At 32.2% G+C, this 21102-nt stretch overlaps 5 protein-coding genes across 6 annotated transcripts in view; all 5 read left to right on the top strand.

The window, feature by feature from the left end:
* LOC138867438 (cuticle protein 64-like) overlaps nt 1-548 on the top strand; it is a 773-nt gene extending 225 nt beyond the window's left edge. Inside the window, exon 2 of the mRNA XM_070143255.1 lies at nt 234-548. Within this exon, the coding sequence (XP_069999356.1) occupies nt 234-452 (219 nt within the window). The 3' untranslated portion in view covers nt 453-548. The remainder of the gene's footprint in view (nt 1-233) is intronic.
* LOC113814548 (keratin-associated protein 19-3-like) overlaps nt 1-4432 on the top strand; it is an 8668-nt gene extending 4236 nt beyond the window's left edge. Inside the window, exons 1-2 of one of the 2 annotated variants that reach the window (XM_070143256.1) lie at nt 3815-3902; nt 4116-4432. In XM_070143256.1, coding sequence (XP_069999357.1) covers nt 3894-3902; nt 4116-4334 — 228 coding nt within the window. In that variant the 5' untranslated portion in view covers nt 3815-3893 and the 3' untranslated portion in view covers nt 4335-4432. Of the gene's footprint in view, nt 1-3814; nt 3903-4115 lie in introns of those variants that run through there. The other variant, XM_070143257.1, reaches the window with a different exon arrangement.
* A 6329-nt stretch (nt 4433-10761) lies between these two features.
* LOC138867440 (neuropeptide-like protein 31) lies at nt 10762-11353 on the top strand. Its single transcript, XM_070143260.1, has 2 exons — nt 10762-10825; nt 11038-11353. Exons 1-2 carry the CDS (start codon nt 10817-10819, stop codon nt 11254-11256), a joined length of 228 nt encoding a protein of 75 aa, XP_069999361.1. The 5' UTR covers nt 10762-10816; the 3' UTR covers nt 11257-11353.
* Nucleotides 11354-14495: 3142 nt separating this feature from the next.
* Nucleotides 14496-15046, top strand: LOC138867441 (uncharacterized). Its single transcript, XM_070143261.1, has 2 exons — nt 14496-14539; nt 14732-15046. Exons 1-2 carry the CDS (start codon nt 14531-14533, stop codon nt 14948-14950), a joined length of 228 nt encoding a protein of 75 aa, XP_069999362.1. The 5' UTR covers nt 14496-14530; the 3' UTR covers nt 14951-15046.
* A 3272-nt stretch (nt 15047-18318) lies between these two features.
* Nucleotides 18319-21037, top strand: LOC113814530 (shematrin-like protein 2). Its single transcript, XM_027366581.2, has 4 exons — nt 18319-18412; nt 18625-18822; nt 20468-20512; nt 20734-21037. The coding sequence occupies exons 1-4, from the start codon at nt 18404-18406 to the stop codon at nt 20950-20952; spliced, it is 471 nt and encodes a 156-aa protein (XP_027222382.2). The 5' UTR covers nt 18319-18403; the 3' UTR covers nt 20953-21037.
* Nucleotides 21038-21102: the final 65 nt, after the last annotated feature.

Raw genomic sequence — 21102 nt, 5'->3', positions numbered from 1 at the left:
ATTTACTACATTGGGTATTTTCACCAGTGTTATCAATATCATGATTATGATTGTTTTTGCTGTTATCACCGTTGGTAACGTTTCGGAAGCTCAAGAATCTGCAAATTTGTGATAGGATTTCGTTTTAACTTCATTTCATTCCTTAAAGTAAGATCCAAATTACATTAATGGATGTCTACCAAAAACATTGCATTTATCCTCTGTACATAAGCTTTTGTATTCCATGTCTACAGATCGCGATGGCTCTGGCCCTGGTGGTGGCCCTGGCATGCCTGGTGAGCTGGACCAGCGCCATGCCTGAGCCTGACCCCGTGGCTGACCCTGACCCCGCGGCTGACCCTGGCTACCGTCGCTTCGGTGGATTGGGATATGGTGGATACGGCTACGGAGGTCATGGATACGGATACGGGGGCTACGGCTACGGAGGATACCGCCGAAGCTATTACGGATAAGGATATCCTACTTACTGCTTTTCACGAGAACATTCAAAGCAACTCTACATAATCTTCACTTTCTGTTTTTCTTCTCAAATAAACTTCATGAATCAATGTTTAGAACTATTATGACCCTCGATAGTGCAAGAGCATTTTTATATAAACATATGAATAGGAATCAAATATAATTCGTTTGTTATTAAGAAAATGTAAAAATATCAGTCATTATGATTTTTTCCATGATCTAGACTCTTAAAATTATAGAAATAAGTGTTTCAGCCCTTCTGACTGTATATAGAGAACTAGATTGTGTGCATGTGCATATACATATATACATGGATATACATTTGTATATATTGACATTATATATAAATGTATGTATATATATATATATATATATATATATATATATATATATATATATATATATATATATATATATACATATATATGCGTATGTGTGTGCAGATATATAGTTGTAGATTTTTCATTCTGTATATGCATACATACACATATATGTGCGTACACATATGCCACATGATGTATACATGAACATTACATACATATACACTTACACATAAACAACCGCACACAAACATACACGTCTATCAGTCTTTCTAATTACGTCTAAATCTACCCATACATATACACATATATATGTATATGCTCATTTACTTATACGAATATGAATGATTGCCTTGTTTTATGCTTGATTATTATCTGCCATTTTCGCCGTCTAAATATATAGAAAGATTCCCTGAAAGTTGCATGACCTGAAGATGAAATTTGGCTTTTTCATGTGTTAAATCTTATTCCGTTGACGTACTTCTCGTATACATGTAGCCAGAGCGCGCGCACACACATCCACACAAACAAATGTGCGTAAACGGTCATACATACACAAGTACCTAAATATAAACACACATACATGTGCGTGGGTGGGTGTATATATATGTATATATAGAGAGAGAAAGCGAAGGATTGCACGCTTTTTGTATCTGCTCCAGTATGCCAAAACGAATGAATGACCCTACATGCACTCTGTTGTCTCCACAGATCATAGAGCACCCACATAATTCCTTACATGAAGTTCGTATGTAAATCGATTCTTCATTCTACTATATTAAGGCATTCATGTTTCTGCACGAGAACAAAGCATCATTCTGAAAAACTTTCCATGGCAACAAAAAATTTAGTACACTGAGCGAAGTCTCGAGACACTCTGATGATCCTCATTTCTGAATACAAACACAGATACACAACTTGTATACACAAATATATACATGTGTGTCTATTCATCCATATATGTAAATATATGAATATATAAGTTTTGCGTATATAGATACTGGATTTCATAACAAATTAAATAAAAGGAAAGTTTCTGTGGAACCGTTTTCTAGATGATTTTCTATTATCTTATTAACACTGCAGAATATTTATTCATTCGGTATTAATATCTGCCTGAGCTTTTTTTCTCTATAATAATATACATATGTATATGTGTGTGTATGTTCATATATATATATATATATATATATATATATATATATATATATATATATATATATACGTATACAATCATACATAGAGTGTATATTTAGATATATGTGTATACATACATAAGCTGAAAATATGTACTAAATATAGTATATATATATATATATATATATATATATATATATATATATGTGTGTGTGTGTGTGTGTGTGTGTGTGTGTGTGTGTGTGTGTGTGTGTGTGTGTGTGTGTGTGTGAGTGTGTGTGTGTGTGCGCGTGTGTGTGTGTGTGTGTGTGTGTGTGTGTGTGTGTGTGTGTATGTGTGTGGTATATTGATGTATTATGTATATGTGTATGATATATATATATGATATATATTACATATATGTTTATAAACATATGTGTGTGTGTGTGCGCGCGCGCGCATACACACACATATATACTATATGTACATGTGCGATATATCTATACATGTATGTATGAAAGTGTCTTATACAATTAAGTAACTGATGGGGAAATGAAAAAGAAGTTTTCACATTAATATTCATCATATCATAAGCAAGGATTCTAAGCTTGATCAAATGAAAAAGATAAATATATATTGAAGCATATATATATACCTTTATTCTCCTGTTGTTCTTTTACCTTCTCATCTGTCACTCAGGTTTCCTCGGTTGACTACAACACTGTAGCCTTGGGTTTTATAGATCATTAAGTTTGCACATTAGAACATTTCTTGTCTGTCTTTAGCGTGTGACAATAATTTTCTTAACAGTTGGCACATCCCTTAATATATTTTCAGTACATCTAAATACATTTCGAAATTATTCCAAAGCATTTAGGAAAGACTTTGCATTAGAAACCTTCATAGTGCTTATACTTCTCATGTTCTGCATTTTTTTTTTTTTTTTCTTGTTACGTTTAAGTGATTCATTTTACCGTTGTCTAAACTCGTCTCACAAATCACAATTACTTGAAGTAAATTCACACAGATGTAAGAAGAATGCGACTCATATGAAATGCATAAGGTTAATTAAATAACATAACCTATGAAGTCATGTGTATAAGTTTATGCAGTGCGCAAAAATATTCTTCAAAGATATCTCTAGTCCATGTTACATATAAGTGATTCAATTAACTGTTGTTTAAGCTCATTCCATGGGTCACAATTTCTTGAAGTAATCCTCACAATTATGAATAGAAAGGTACGCTTAAGCAAATGAAATATGCAAATTTAGATTAACATATGAAGTTGGATTTGCTCATTCTGTGGTCCCTCGTATATATTGCGTGAAAGCGATTTACACGATCACTCACTATAATGCTTTTTACTTACTAAACCGCCATACACTCTAGTTTATATCGGGTGATTTATTTTATACACAATTTACGAAGGTGACATGAAAATAAAATTGTAATTTGTACTCATTTCACCACATGCGTACATACACATCGCATATTCACACATATATGCGTGTACGTGGTTGTATATAAGCAGATGAATACATAGGCATATGTACATACATTCTGTAAGTATCCTACGTATCATATTGGATCAATATTGATTAAAAGATAAGTAAAATTAATAACTACCTGAACCTATATGCAGCATTTATAAGTAAAAATCGTACTGTGCTTATATTGACTTTTATCCTTATTGTAGAAAAGTTGAAAATGCAGTGATGTTTGTCTTTCCATTTGTAAATATATATCTGGATTAATGTGAGTATATAGAGGTACGTATTAACATGTATAATTTTGTTTGAAATCGAGTTTGTGTGTGTTTGTGTATGGGTGTGTCCGTAGCTGTGTTTATAAATATATTAGATATTTTTGTATATGATTTCCTTCTGGGAAGCATTGCGAATAGCCTTGACTCTTGTCCTGTGCCCTATATAAGGCGTTTCTCTTTGTGGTAGACGCATAGTCTCCGCTGAGTTCGCAGTAAGAACATATTCTCAACATGAAGCTGGTGAGTACATACGTAATTATGAATATATGGTAAGAATCATTAAGTTATTACGATTATCACCACAGCTACTATTACTACTGGTAGTAGAACAGACAATAGTATTTATCTTTCATTTCATGTATTACCTTGAGATCATTTTTTTTTCTTTTTTTGTATGTCTAATGAAAAAAATGCACTGATCAATTCTTGCATATAACTATTTTATGTCTACAGATCTCGATGGCTCTGGCCCTGGTGGTGGCCCTGGCATGCCTGGTGAGCTGGACCAGCGCCATGCCTGAGCCTGACCCCGTGGCTGACCCTGATCCTGGCTACCGACGTTATGGTGGGTATGGTGGATATGGTGGATATGGTGGATACGGCTACGGAGGTGGATATGGAGGATACGGGGGCTACGGCCACGGAGGATACCGCCGAAGCTATTACGGATAAGGATATCCTACTTACCACTCTTCACGAAAACATCCGAAGCAACACTACAAAATCTTCACTTCCTGTTTTTCTTCTCAAATAAACTTCATGAATCAATATTTAGAACTATGACAACCCTCGATAGTGCAAAAGCTTTTATATGTAAAACACATAAACATGCATCAAACATTTAGATTGTTTTTAAGATAATGTAATATATATATATATATATATATATATATATATATATATATATATATATATATCAGTCATCATGACATGATTCATATCAAAATTATAGATTTGAGTGTTTCACCTTCGTCAGCCCTTCCGATGGCATAAAGAGAGCTAAATATACATATATATATATATATATATATATATATATATATATATATATATATATATATATATATATATATACCTGTATATATTTGTTCGTAGATAAATATATATTTACATATATATAACAGATATATACAGCTGTAGATTTTTCATGTACATGAATACATATTTACTTACACATAAACAACCACACATTCACAAACATACATATATATCAATCTATATCTATATATTTACCTATACATATACCTATTTCTATGCTCATATACATATATGAATATGTATGTTTGCCTTGTTTTATGCTTCTTGTCTGTCATTTTCGCCACCTAAAGAAATGGAAAGATTCCCTGCAAGTTGCATGACTTGAAGATGAAATTTGGCTTTTTCATATGTTCAATTTTATTCCGTTGACGTAGTTCTCGTATGCATGTAGCCGGAGCGTACATTCAATAATAATAATAATAAAATATGCGTGAATGGTCACACATACATATATACATGAATGTATAAGTGTGTGCATATATATATATATAAATATATATATATATATATATATATATATATATATATATATATATATATATATACTTGAAAACCAACCTGGATTTCAAAACACATAAAATTAGGGAAAATCTTTATGAAGCTGTTTTCATGTAGGTGGTTTCCAATTATTGCAAAATATTTATTTCTTCGCCATTAATATCTGCGTGTGGTTTTCTGTATCACAATATATATATATATATATATATGTGTGTGTGTGTGTGTGTGTGTGTGTGTGTGTGTGTGTGTGTGTGTGTGTGTATACGTACACACACATACATATAAGTGTATGTATATTCAGATATATCTGTATTAATACATAAACTGAAGATGCGTATTGAATGCAGTATAAATATGTGTATATATGTATATAAGTTACAAATATATACATATATGCGTATATTAGTTATAAATATATATGTATATGCATGTAATATATATATATATATATATATATATATATATATATATATATATATATATATATATATATATATATATATATATATATATATATATATATATATGTATATGTATATATGTATGTATGTATATGTGTATGTATGTATATGCATGTAATATATATATATTTATATATTTATATATGTATACTGATACATATATACAAATATGTATATATATACTATATATACATATAAATGCTCTATATCTCTGCTGTATATATACATAAAATTTGCATATACAAATTATAAACAGTTTTAAGTAACTGATGGGTAAATGTAAAAGAAGTTTTTACATTAAGATTCATCATATATGCAAGGATTCCAAGATTTATCAAATGAAAAAAAAGAATATATATAGATATATATACTTTCTTCTTTTTTCCTACTGTTCCTGTACATTCTCATCTGTCACTCTCTGGTTTCCTCGGTTGACTACAACATTGTAGCCTTGGGTTTTATAGATCATTAAGTTTGCACATTAGAACACATTTCTTGTCTCTCCTTTGCGTGTGATAATTTTCTTAACAATTGCCTCATTCCCAAATATCTTTTCAGTGTCTAAGTACATTTCGAAAATATTTCTAAACGTTCAGGAAAGATTTAGCATTAGATTTAGCATTAAAAACATTCATACTTCCGGTGTTCTGCAAAAGAATCTTTTTTCTGTGTTAGGTTCAAGTGATTCAATTTACCGGTCTAAACTTTGTCTTACAACTTTAAGTAAATTTACGCAGATGTAAGAAGAATGCTACTCGTATGAAATGCACAAGTCTTAATTAAATAAGCTATGAAGTCATGAGTGTGTTTACGTAGCACACAAAAATATTCAAAGATAGCTCTCTGTTTCACGTTACGCATAACAGATTCAGTTGACCGATGCTTAGGCTCATCCCATAGAACACAACTGAAGTATTTCTCGTAGTTATAAATAAAAAGATATTCATATCAAAGTAACATCATATATGAGGTTAGATTTAGTCATGCTATGGTCACTCGTATATATTGCGTGAAAGAAATTTATGCGATCACTCACTAGAATACTTCTCTGCTAAACCACCATACGCGCTGGTTTATATCTGATGATTTATCACCATTGGTGACATGAAAATAAAATGGTAATTTACACTCATTTGAACACATACGTGCATAAACACATATATTCACATATATGCGTGCGTGTGCCGTATGCGTGCAGACAGATACATTGTCTTATAAACATTGGCATATGAGGCCATATGAGGTGTTTATGTGTGCGTGTCCGCAGCTATATTTATAGATATCTTAGATATTTTTGTAAAAATGACCTTCATGAAAACATTGCGCGAGTAGCCTTGGCTGTTGTCCTGTGACATATAAAAGGCGTGACTCCTTGCTGTGGATGCATAGTCCTCGCTGAGTCCACTGCAAGAACATTCTCTCAACATGAAGCTGGTGAGAACATACGTAATTATGAATATATGATAAGAATCATATGGATATGCTATACGGTCATCATTATCACCCCAACTACTATTACTGTTAGTAGTAGCAGTAGTGATCTTTCATTTCATGTGAGGCATTATCTTAAGATCATTTACAAATTACATCTATAGATGTCTAATTTTAAAAATGCAATTATCATTTTCACATAACCTTTTATTCCATGTCTACAGATCTCGATGGCTCTGGCCCTGGTGGTGGCCCTGGCATGCCTGGTGAGCTGGAGCAGCGCCATGCCTCACCCTGACCCCGTAGCTGACCCTGACCCCGTGGCTGACCCTGGCTACCGTCGCTTCGGTGGATTGGGATATGGTGGATACGGCTACGGAGGTCGTGGGTACGGGAGCTACGGCTACGGAGGATACCGCAGAAGCTATTACGGATAAGGATATCCTACTTACTGCTCTTCACGAGAACATTCAAAGCAACTCTACATAATCTTCACTTTCTGTTTTTCTTCTCAAATAAACTTCATGAATCAATGTTTAGAACTATTATGACCCTCGATAGTGCAAGAGCATTTTTACATAAACATATGAATAGGAATCAAATATAATTCGTTTGTTATTAAGAAAATGTAAAAATATCAGTCATTATGATTTTTTCCATGATCTAAACTCTTAAAATTATAGAAATAAGTGTTTCAGCCCACACACACACACACACACACACACACACATACATATATGTATATATATAAATGTGTGTGTGTGTGTGTGTGTGTGTGTGTGTGTGTGTGTGTGTGTGTGTGTACATGTATATATTGACATAATATATAAATGTATGTTCGTTGATATATATACATATATATGCGTATGTGTGTGCAGATATATAGTTGTAGATTTTTCATTTTGTATATGCATACATACACATATATGTGCGTACACATATGCCAAATGATGTATACATGAACATTACATACATGTATACGTACACATAAAAAACCACACACAAACATACACGTCTATCAGTCTTTCTATTTACATCTAAATCTACCCATACATATACACATATATATGTATATGCTCATCTACTTATACGAATATGAATGATTGCCTTGTTTTATGCTTGATTATTATCTGCCATTTTCGCCGTCTAAAGATATAAAAAGATTCCCTGAAAGTTGCATGACCTGAAGATGAAATTTGGCTTTTTCATGTGTTAAATCTTATTCCGTTGACGTACTTCTCGTATACATGTAGCCAGAGCGCGCGCACACACATCCACACAAACAAATGTGCGTAAACGGTCATACATACACAAGTACCTAAATATAAACACATATACATGTGCGTGGGTGGGTGTATATATATGTATATATAGAGAGAGAAAGTGAAGGATTGCACCCGTTTTGACAGAGGTGTATCTGCTCCAGTATGCCAAAACGAATAAATGACCCTACATGCACTTTGTTGTCTCCACAGATCATAGAACACCCACATAACTCCCTACATGTAATTCGTATGTAAATCGATTCTTCATTATACTATATTAGGGCATTCATGTTTCTGCATGAGAACAAAGCATCATTCTGGAAAACTTTCCATGGCAACAAAAAATTTAGTACACTGAGCGAAGTCTCGAGACACTCTGATGATCCTCATTTCTGAATAGAAACACAGATACACAACTTGTATACACAAATATATACATGTGTGTCTATTCATCCATATATATAAATATATGAATATATAAGTGTTTGCGTATATAGATACTGGATTTCATAACAAATAAAATGAAGGAAAGTGTATGTGGAACTGTTATGTAGGCGATTTTCTATTATCTTATTAACACTGCAGAATATTTATTCATTCAGTATTAATATCCGCCTGTGCTTTTTTCTCTATCATAACATAGATATATATGTATGTGTGTATATGTTCATATATATATATATATATATATATATATATATATATATATATATATATATATATATATATATATATATATATATATATATATATATATATACGTATACAATCATACATAGAGTGTATATACAGATAAATGTGTATACATACATAAGCTGAAAATATGTATTAAATATAGTATATATATATATGTGTGTGTGTATGATATATTGATGTATTATGTATATGTGTATAATATATATGATATATATTACTTATATGTATATAAACATTTGCGTATGTGTGTGTATGTGCGCGCGCATACACACACATATATACTATATGTACATGTGCGATATATCTATACATGTATGTATGAGTGTCTTATACAATTAAGTAACTGATGGGGAAATGTAAAAGAAGTTTTCACATTAATATTCATCATATCATAAGCAAGGATTCTAAGCTTGATCAAATGAAAAAAGAGAAATATATTTTGAAGCATATATATACATATTTTTATTCTCCTGTTTCCTCAGTTGACTACAACATTGTAGCCTTGGGTTTTATTGATCATTAAGTTTGCAAATTAAAACACATTTCTTGTCTGTACTTAGCGTTCGACAGTAATTTTCTTAACAGTTGCCTCATCCCTTAATATATTTTCAGTACATCTAAATACATTCCGAAATTATCCCAAAGCATTTAGGAAAGACTTATCATTAGAAACCTGCATAGTGCCCATACTTCTCATGTTCTGCAACGATTTTTTTCTTTTTCTTCTTCTTTTCTTGTTACGTTTAAGTGATTCATTTTACCGTTGTCTAAACTCGTCTCACAAATCACAATTACTTGAAGTAAATTCACACAGAAAAATGCGACTCATATGAAATGCATAAGGTTAATTAAATAACATTAGGTATGAAGTCATGTGTATCTTTATGTAGCACGCAAAAATATTCTTTAAAGATATCTCTCTAGTTCATGTTACGTATAAGTGATTCAATTAACCGTTTAAGCTCATCCCATAGGTCACAATTTCTTGAAGTAATCCTCACAGTTATGAATAGAAAGGTACGCTTAAGCAAATAAAATATGCAAATTTAGATTAACATATGAAATTGGATTTCTGTGGTCCCTCGTATATATTGCGTGAAAGCGATTTACACGATCACTCACTATAATGCTTTTTACTTACTAAACCGCCATACACACTAGTTTATATCGGGTGATTTATTTTATACACAATTTCCGAAGATGGCATGAAAATAAAATTGTAATTTGTACTCATTTCACCACATGCGTACATACACATCGCATATTCACACATATATGCGTGAACGTGGTTGTATATAAACAGATGAATATATAGGCATATGTACGTACATTCTGTAAGTATCCTATGTATCATATTGGATTAATATTGATATATAGATAAGTAAAATTAATAACTACCTGAACCTATATGCAGCATTTATAAGTAAGAATCATAGTGTGCTTATATAGACTTTTATCCTTATTTTGGATAAGCTAAAAATGCAGTGATGTTTGCCTTTCCATTTGTAAATATATATCTGGATTAATGTGAGTATATAGAGGTACGTATTAACATGTATAATTTTGTCTGAAATGAGTTTGTGTGCTTGTGTATAGGTGTGTCTGTAGCTGTGTTTATGAATATATTAGATATTTTTGTTTACAATGACCTTCTGGGAAACATTCCGAATAGCCTTGACTCTTGTCCTGTGCCCTATATAAGGCGTTTCTCTTTGCGGTAGACGCATAGTCTCCGCTGAGTTCGCAGTAAGAACATATTCTCAACATGAAGCTGGTGAGTACATACGTAATTATGAATATATGGTAAGAAACATTAAGTTATTACGTTTATCACCACAACTACTATTACTACTGGTAGTAGAACAGACAATAGTATTTATCTTTCATTTCATGCATTACCTTGATATTATTTTCATATTCTTTTTATATGTCTAATGAAACAAATGCACTGATCAATTCTTGCATATAACGATTTTATGTCTACAGATCTCGATGGCTCTGGCCCTGGTGGTGGCCCTGGCATGCCTGGTGAGCTGGACCAGCGCCATGCCTGAGCCTGACCCCGTGGCTGACCCTAATCCTGGCTACCGACGTTATGGTGGGTATGGTGGATATGGTGGATATGGTGGATACGGCTACGGAGGTGGATATGGAGGATACGGGGGCTACGGCTACGGAGGATACCACCGAAGCTATTACGGATAAAGATATCCTACTTACCACTCTCCACGAAAACATCCGAAGCAACACTACAAAATCTTCACTTTCTGTCTTTCTTCTCAAATAAACTTCATGAATCAATTTTTAGAACTATGACAACCCTCAATAGTGCAAAGGCTTTTATATATAAAACATATAAAACATATTAGATTGTTTTTAAGATAATGTAAATATATATATATATATATATATATATATATATATATATATATATATATATCAGTCATCATGACGTTTACCATGTTCTAGAATTCATATCAAAATTATAGATTTGAGTGTTTCCCCTTCGTCAGTCCTTCCGATGGCATAAAGAGAGCTAAATATATATATATATATATATATATATATATATATATATATATATATATATATATATATATATACGTGTATATATATGTTCGTAGATATATATATATATATATATATATATATATATATATATATATATATATATATATATATATATATATATATATATATATATATATATATATATATATATATATATTTACATATATATAACTGAGTGTGTGTACAGATATATACAGCTGTAGATTTTTCATGTACATGAATATTACATACATATATACTTACACATAAACAACCACACATTCAAAAACATACATATATATCAGTCTACATCTACATATCTACCTATATATATACCTATTTGTATGCCCATATACATATACGAATATGTAAGTTTGCCTTGTTTTATGCTTCTTGTCTGTCATTTTCGCCGCCGAAAGAAATAGAAAGATTCCCTGCAAGTTGCATGACTTGAAGATGAAATTTGGCTTTTTCATATGTTCAATTTTATTCCGTTGACGTAGTTCTCGTATACATGTAGCCGGAGCATACGCTTCAATGATAATAAAATAATAATAATAATAATAATAATAAAATATACGTAAACGGTCACACAGACTTATGTACATAAATATATAAATGTGTGCATATATATATAAATATATATATATATATATATATATATATATATATATATATATATATATATATATATATACTTGATAATCAACCTGGTTTTCAAAACACATAAAATTAGGGAAAGTCTCCATGGAGCTGTTTTCATGTAGGTGGTTTCCAATTATCTTATTAACATTGCAAAGTATTTCTTTATCAGCCATTAATATCTGCGTGTGGTTTTCTCTATCAGACTATATATATATATATATATATATATATATATATATATATATATATATATATATATATATATATATATATATATATATATATATACACGTATACGCACATACATATAAGTGTATGTATATTCAGATATATCTGTATCAATACATAAAATGAAAATACGTATTGAATACAGTGTAAATATGTGTATATATGTATGTAAGTTACAAATACATACATATATACGTATATTAGTTATAAATATATATGTATATGCATGTAATATATATATATATATATATATATATATATATATATATATATATATATATGTGTGTGTGTGTGTGTGTGTGTGTGTGTGTGTGTGTGTGTGTGTGTATGTATGTATATATGTATGTATGTATATGCATGTAATATATATATATATATATATATATATATATATATATATATATATATATATATATATGCATGTATGTATGTATGTATGTATGTATGTATACTGATATATTTACATATATGTATATAATTACTATATATACATATAAATGCTCTATATCTCTGCTGTATTTAAACATACCATTTGCATATACAAATTATAAACAGTTTTAAGTAACTGATTGGGAAATGTAAAAGAAGTTTTTACATTAAGATTCATCATATCATATGCAAGGATTCCAAGATTTATCAAATGAAAAAAGAAATATATATGGATATATATACTTTCTTCCTACTGTTCCTGTACATTCTCATCTGTCACTCTCTGGTTTCCTCGGTTGACTACAACATTGTAACCTTGGGTTTTATAGATCATTAAGTTTGCACATTAGAACACATTTCTTGTCTCTCCTTTGCGTGTGATAATTTTCTTAACAATTGCCTCATTCTCAAATATTTTTTTCAGTGTCTAAGTACATTTCGAAAATACTTTTAAACGTTCAGGAAAGATTTAGCATTAGAAACATTCATACTTCCGAAGTTCTGCAAAAGAATCTTTTTTTCTGTGTTAGGCTCAAGTGATTCAATTTACCGGTCTAAACTTTGTCTTACAACTTTAAGTAAATTCACGCAGATGTAAGAAGAATGTTACTCGTATGAAATGCACAAGTCTTACTTAAATAAGCTATGAAGTCATGAGTGTGTTTACGTAGCACACAAAAATATTCAAAGATAGCTCTCTGTTTCACGTTACGCTTAAGAGATTCAGTTGACCGATGCTTAGGCTCATCCCATAGAACACAACTGAAGTAATTCTCGTAGTTATAAATAAAAAGGTATTCATATGAAATATACAAAATTAAAATAACATATATGAGGTTAGTTTTATTCATGCTATGGTCACTCGTATATATTGCATGAAAGAAATTTATACGATCACTCACTAGAATACTTCTTTCCCCCTAAACCACCATACGCGCTGGTTTATATATGATGATTTATCACAATTGGTGACATGAGAATAAAATGGTAATTTACACTCATTTGAACACATACGTGCATAAACACACATATTCACAGATATGCGTGCGTGTGCCGTATGCGTGCTGACTAGAGCCCGAGAAGGAGACCCAGGAAACCCTAGAGCCCGAGAAGGAGACCCACGAAGTCGCCGCCCTTGAACCCGAGAAGAAGACCCAGGAAGTCACCCAAGAGACCGAGTAGGAGACCCAGGAAGTCACCCAAGAGCCCGAGAAGGAGACCCAGGAAGTCACCCTAGAACCCGAGAAGGAGACCCAGGAAGTCGCCGCCCTTGAGCCAGAGAAGGAGACCCAGGAAGTCACCGCCCTTGAGCCCGAGAAGGAGACCCAGGAAGTCGCCGCCCTTGAGCACGAGAAGGAGACCCAGGAAGTCACCCGAGAGCCCGGGAAGGAGACCCAGAAAGTGATACATTGTCATATAAACATTGGCATATGAGGCCATACGAGGTGTTTGTGTGTGCGTGTCCGCAGCTATATTTATAGATATCTTAGATATTTTTGTAAAAATGACCTTCATGAAAACATTGCGCGAGTAGCCTTGGCTGTTGTCCTGTGACATATAAAAGGCGTGACTCCTTGCTGTGGACGCATAGTCTTCGCTGAGTCCACTGCAAGAACATTCTCTCAACATGAAGCTGGTGAGAACATACGTAGTTATGAATATATGATAAGAATTATATGGATATGTTATTACTATTAGTAAAAGCAGTAGTGATCTTTCATTTCATGTGAGGCATTACCCTAAGATCATTTACAAATTACATCTATAGATGTCTAATTGAAAATAAGCACTGATCATTTTCACGTAACATTTTATTCCATGTCTACAGATCTCGATGGCTCTTGCCCTGGTGGTGGCCCTGGCATGCCTGGTGAGCTGGACCAGCGCCATGCCTCAGCCTGACCCCGTAGCTGACCCTGACCCCGCGGCTGACCCTGGCTACCGTCGCTTCGGTGGATTGGGATATGGTGGATACGGATACGGAGGTCATGGATACGGATACGGGGGCCACGGCTACGGAGGATACCGCCGAAGCTATTACGGATAAGGATATCCTACTTACTGCTCTTCACGAGAACATTCAAAGCAACTCTACATAATCTTCACTTTCTGTTTTTCTTCTCAAATAAACTTCATGAATCAATGTTTAGAACTATTATGACCCTCGATTGTACAAGAGCATTTTTATATAAACATATGAATAGGAATCAAACATAATTAGATTGTTTTTAAGAAAATGTTAAAATATGTCATGATTTTTTCCATGATATTGACTCTTAAAATTATGGATATAAGTTTCAGCCCTTCTGACTGTATATAGAGAGCTAGATTGTGTGCATGTGCATATACATGTATACATGGATATACATGTGTATATATTGACATTATATATAAATGTATGTTCGTAGATATATATATATATATATATATATATATATATATATATATATATATATATATATATACATATATATGCGTATGTGTGTGCAGTTATATAGTTGTAGATTTTTCATTTTGTATATGCATACATACACATAAATGTGACCTATATGTGCGTACACATATATATCACATGATGTATACATGAACATTACATACATATACACTTACACATAAACAACCGCACACAAATATACACGTCTATCAGTCTTTCTATTTACATCTAAATCTACCCATACATATACACATATATATGTATATGCTCATTTACTTATACGAATATGAATGATTGCCTTGTTTTATGCTTGATTATTATCTGCCATTTTCGCCGTCTATATATATAGAAAGATTCCCTGAAAGTTGCATGACCTGAAGATGAAATTTGGCTTTTTCATGTGTTAAATCTTATTCCATTGACGTAGTTCTCGTATACATGTAGCCAGAGCGCGCGCACACACATCCACACAAACAAATGTGCGTAAACGGTCATACATACAGAAGTACCTAAATATCAACACATATATATGTGCGTGGGTGGGTGTATATATATGTATATACAGAGAAAGCGGAGGATTGCACGCTTTTTGACAGAGGTGTATCTGCTCCAGTATGCCAAATCGAATCAATGACCCTACATGCACTTTGTTGTCTCCACAGATCATAGATCACCCACATAATTCCTCATATGAAGTTCGTATGTAAATCGATTCTTCATTCTACTATATTTGGGCATTCATGCTTTTGCACGAAAACAAAGCATCATTCTGAAAAACTTTCCATGGCAACAAAAATTTTAGTACACTGAGCGAAGTCTCGAGACACTCTGATGATCCTCATTTCTGAATACAAACACAGATACACAACTTGTATACACAAATATATACATGTGTGTCTATTCATCCATATATGTAAATATATGAATATATAAGTGTATGCGTATATAGATACTGGATTTCATAACAAAATAAATTAAGGAAAGTTTCTGTGGAACCGTTATGTAGATGATTTTCTATTATCTTATTTAACACTGCAGAATATTTATTCATTCGGTATTAATATCTGCCTGTGCTTTTTTCTCTATCATAATATAGATATGTATATATGTGTGTATGTTCATATATATATATATATATATATATATATATATATATATATATATATATATATATATATATATATATATATATACGTATACAATCATACATAGAGTGTATATATAGATAAATGTGTATACATACATAACCTAAAAATATGTCTTAATATAGTATATATATATATATATATATATATATATATATATATATATATATGTGTGTGTGTGTGTGTGTGTGTGTGTGTGTGTGTGTGTGTGTGTGTGTGTGTGTGTGTGTGTGTGTGATATATTGATGTATTATGTATATGTGTATAATATATATGATATATATTACATATATGTATATAAACATATATATGTATGTGTGTGTGTGTGTGTGCGCGCATACACACACATATATACTATATGTACATGTGCGATATATCTATACATGTATGTATGAAAGTGTCTTATACAATTAAGTAACAGATGGAGAAATGTAAAAGAAGTTTTCACATTAATATTCATCATAAGCATATCTAAGATTGATCAAATGAAAAAAGAGAAATATATATTGAAGCATGTATATATATATATATATATATATATATATATATATATATATATATATATATATATATATATATATATATATATACCTTTATTCTCCTGTTGTTCTTTTACCTTCTCATCTGTCACTCAGGTTTCCTCGGTTGACTACAACATTGTAGCCTTGCGTTTTATAGATCATTAAATTTGCACATTAGAACACATTTCTTGTCTGTCCTTAGCGTTCGACAATAATTTTCTTAACAGTTGGCACATCCCTTGATATATTTTCAGTACATCTAAATACATTTCGAAATTATTCCAAAGATTTAGGACGTAGCATTAAAACCTTCATAGTGCTTATACTTCCCATGTTCTGCAAAAATGTTTTCTTGTTTCGTTTATGTTATTTATTTTACCGTTGTCTAAACTCGTCTCACAATTACTTAAAGTAAATTAATAAAGATGAAAGAAGAATGCGACTCATATGAAATGCGTAAGGTTAATTAAATAACATAAGCTATGAAGTCATGTGTATCTTTATGTAGCACGCAAAAATATTCTTTAAAGATATCTCTCTAGTTCATGTTACGTATAAGTGATTCAATTAACCGTTTAAGCTAATCCCATAGGTCACAATTTCTTGAAGTAATCCTCACAGTTATGAATAGAAAGGTACGCTTAAGCAAATGAAATATGCAAATTCAGATTAACATATGAAGTTGGATTTGCTCATTCTGTGGTCCGTCGTATATATTGCGTGAAAGCGATTTACACGATCACTCACTATAATGCTTTTTACTTACTAAACCGCCATACACACTAGTTTATATCGGGTGATTTATTTTATACACAATTTCCGAAGGTGACATGAAAATAAAATTGTAATTTGTACTCATTTCACCACATGCGTACATACACATCGCATATTCACACATATATGCGTGTACGTGGTTGTATATAAGCAGATGAATACATAGGCATATGTACATACAATCTGTAAGTATCCTATGTATCATATTGGATCAATATTGATTAAAAGATAAGTAAAATTAATAACTACCTGAACCTATATGCGGCATTTATAAGTAAAAAATGGCAGTGTGCTTATATTGACTTTTATCCTTATTTTAGACATGTTGAAAATGCGTTGATATTTGCCTTTCCATGAGTACATGTATATCTGGAGTAATTTGAGTATATAGAGGTACGTATTAATATGTATGTACAATTTTGTATGAAGTCGAGTTTGTGTGTGTTTGTGTATGGGTGTGTCCGTAGCTGTGTTTATAAATATATTAGATATTTTTGTATAAAATGACCTTCATGAAAACATTGCGCGAGTAGCCTTGACTCTTGTCCTGTGCCCTATATAAGGCGTTTCTCTTTGCGGTAGACGCATAGTCTCCGCTGAGTTCGCAGTAAGAACATATTCTCAACATGAAGCTGGTGAGTACATACGTAATTATGAATATATGGTAAGAATCATTAAGTTATTACGATTATCACCACAGCTACTATTACTACTGGTAGTAGAACAGACAATAGTATTTATCTTTAATTTCATGCATTACCTTGAGATCATTTTCATATTCTTTTTATATGTCTAATGAAACAAATGCACTGATCAATTCTTGCATATAACTATTTTATGTCTACAGATCTCGATGGCTCTGGCCCTGGTGGTGGCCCTGGCATGCCTGGTGAGCTGGACCAGCGCCATGCCTGAGCCTGACCCCGTGGCTGACCCTGATCCTGGCTACCGACGTTATGGTGGGTATGGTGGATATGGTGGATACGGCTACGGAGGTGGATACGGTGGATACGGGGGCTACGGCTACGGAGGATACCACCGAAGCTATTACGGATAAGGATATACTACTTACCACTCTTCACGAAAACATCCGAAGCAACACTACAAAACCTTCACTTTCTGTCTTTCTTGTCAAATAAACTTCATGAATCAATGTTTAGAACTATGACGACCCTCGATAGTGCAAAAGCTTTTATATATAAAAGATATAAACATGCATCAAACATTTAGATTGTTTTTAAGATAATTTAAAATATATATATATATATATATATATATATATATATATATATATATATATATATATATATATACATCAGTCATCATGAGTTTTACCATGATCTAGAATTCATATCAAAATTATAGATTTGAGTGTTTAACCTTCGTCAGTCCTTCCGATGGCATAAATAGAGCTAAATAGATGTATATGTATATATATATATATATATATATATATATATATATATACGTGTATATATATGTTCGTAGATATATATATATATATATATATATATATATATATATATATATATATTAACATATATATAAAACTGCGTGTGTGTACAGATATATACAGCTGTAGATTTTTCATGTACATGAATATTACACACATATTTACTTACACATAAACAACCGCACATTCACAAACATACATATATATCAGTCTATATCTATATATCTGCCTATACATATACGAATATTTAAGTTTGCATTGTTTTATGCTTCTTGTCTGTCATTTTCGCCGCCGAAAGAAATAGAAAGATTCCCTGCAAGTTGCATGACTTGAAGATGAAATTTGGCTTCTTCATATGTTCAATTTTATTCCGTTGACGTAGTTCTCGTATGCATGTAGCCGGAGCATACACTTCAATGATAATAATAATAATAATAATAATAATAAGAAGAAGAAGAAGAAGAAAATATACGTGGACGGTCACATATACATACATACATAGATATATAAGTGTGTGCATACATATATACTTCAAAATCAACCTGGATTTCAAAACACATAAAATTAGGGAAAGTCTCCATGGAGCTGTTCTCATGTAGGTGGTTTCCAATCATCTTATTAACATTGCAAAGTATTTGTTTATTCGCCATTAATATCTGCGTGGGGTTTTCTGTATCAAGATATATATATATATATATATATATATATATATATATATATATATATATATATATATATATATATATATATAGAACACAACTGAAGTAATTCTCGTAGTTATAAATAAAAAGGTATTCATATGAAATATACAAAATTAAAATAACATATATGAGGTTAGTTTTATTCATGCTATGGTCACTCGTATATATTGCGTGAAAGAAATTTATACGATCACTCACTAGAATACTTCTTTTCTACTAAACCACCATACGCGCTGGTTTATATCTGATGATTTATCACCATTGGTGACATGAAAATAAAATGGTAATTTACACCCATTTGAACACATATATTCACATATATGTGTGCGTGTCGTATGCGTGCAGACAGATACATTGTCTTATAAACATTGACATATGAGGCCGAGTGTTTGTGTGTGTGTGCGTGTCCGCAGCTGTATTTATAGATATCTTAGATATTTTTGTAAAAATGACCTTCACGAAAACATTGCGCGAGTAGCCTTGGCTGTTGTCCTGTGACATATAAAAGGCGTGACTTATAGCTTGTAGACGCATAGCCTTCGCTGAGTCCACTGCAAGAACATTCTCTCAACATGAAGCTGGTGAGAACATACGTAATTATGAATATATGATAAGAATTATATGGATATGTTATACGGTCATCATTATCACCCCAACTACTATTACTGTTAGTAGTAGCAGTATTGATCTTTCATTTCATGTGAGGCATTACCTTAAGATCATTTACAAATTACATCTATAGATGTCTAATTGAAAATAAGCACTGATCATTTTCACATAACCTTTTATTCCATGTCTACAGATCTCGATGGCTCTGGCCCTGGTGGTGGCCCTGGCATGCCTGGTGAGCTGGACCAGCGCCATGCCTGAGCCTGACCCCGTAGCTGACCCTGACCCCGCGGCTGACCCTGGCTACCGTCGCTTCGGTGGACTTGGATATGGTGGATATGGCTACGGAGGTCGTGGGTACGGATACGGGGGTTATGGCTACGGAGGACACCGCCGAAGCTATTACGGATAAGGATATCCTACTTGAAGAGAACATCCAAAGCAGCACTACAAGATCTTCACCTGTTTTTCTTCTCAAATAAACTTCATGAATGATTTTTAGGACTATTATCATCCTCGATAGAGCAAAAGCATTTATATATGAAATATAAACATTTATCAA

This window comes from Penaeus vannamei, chromosome 30 (assembly GCF_042767895.1).
Source record: "Penaeus vannamei isolate JL-2024 chromosome 30, ASM4276789v1, whole genome shotgun sequence".
NCBI lineage: Eukaryota > Metazoa > Arthropoda > Malacostraca > Decapoda > Penaeidae > Penaeus > Penaeus vannamei.
This window is presented reverse-complemented; position numbering and strand designations above follow the sequence as displayed.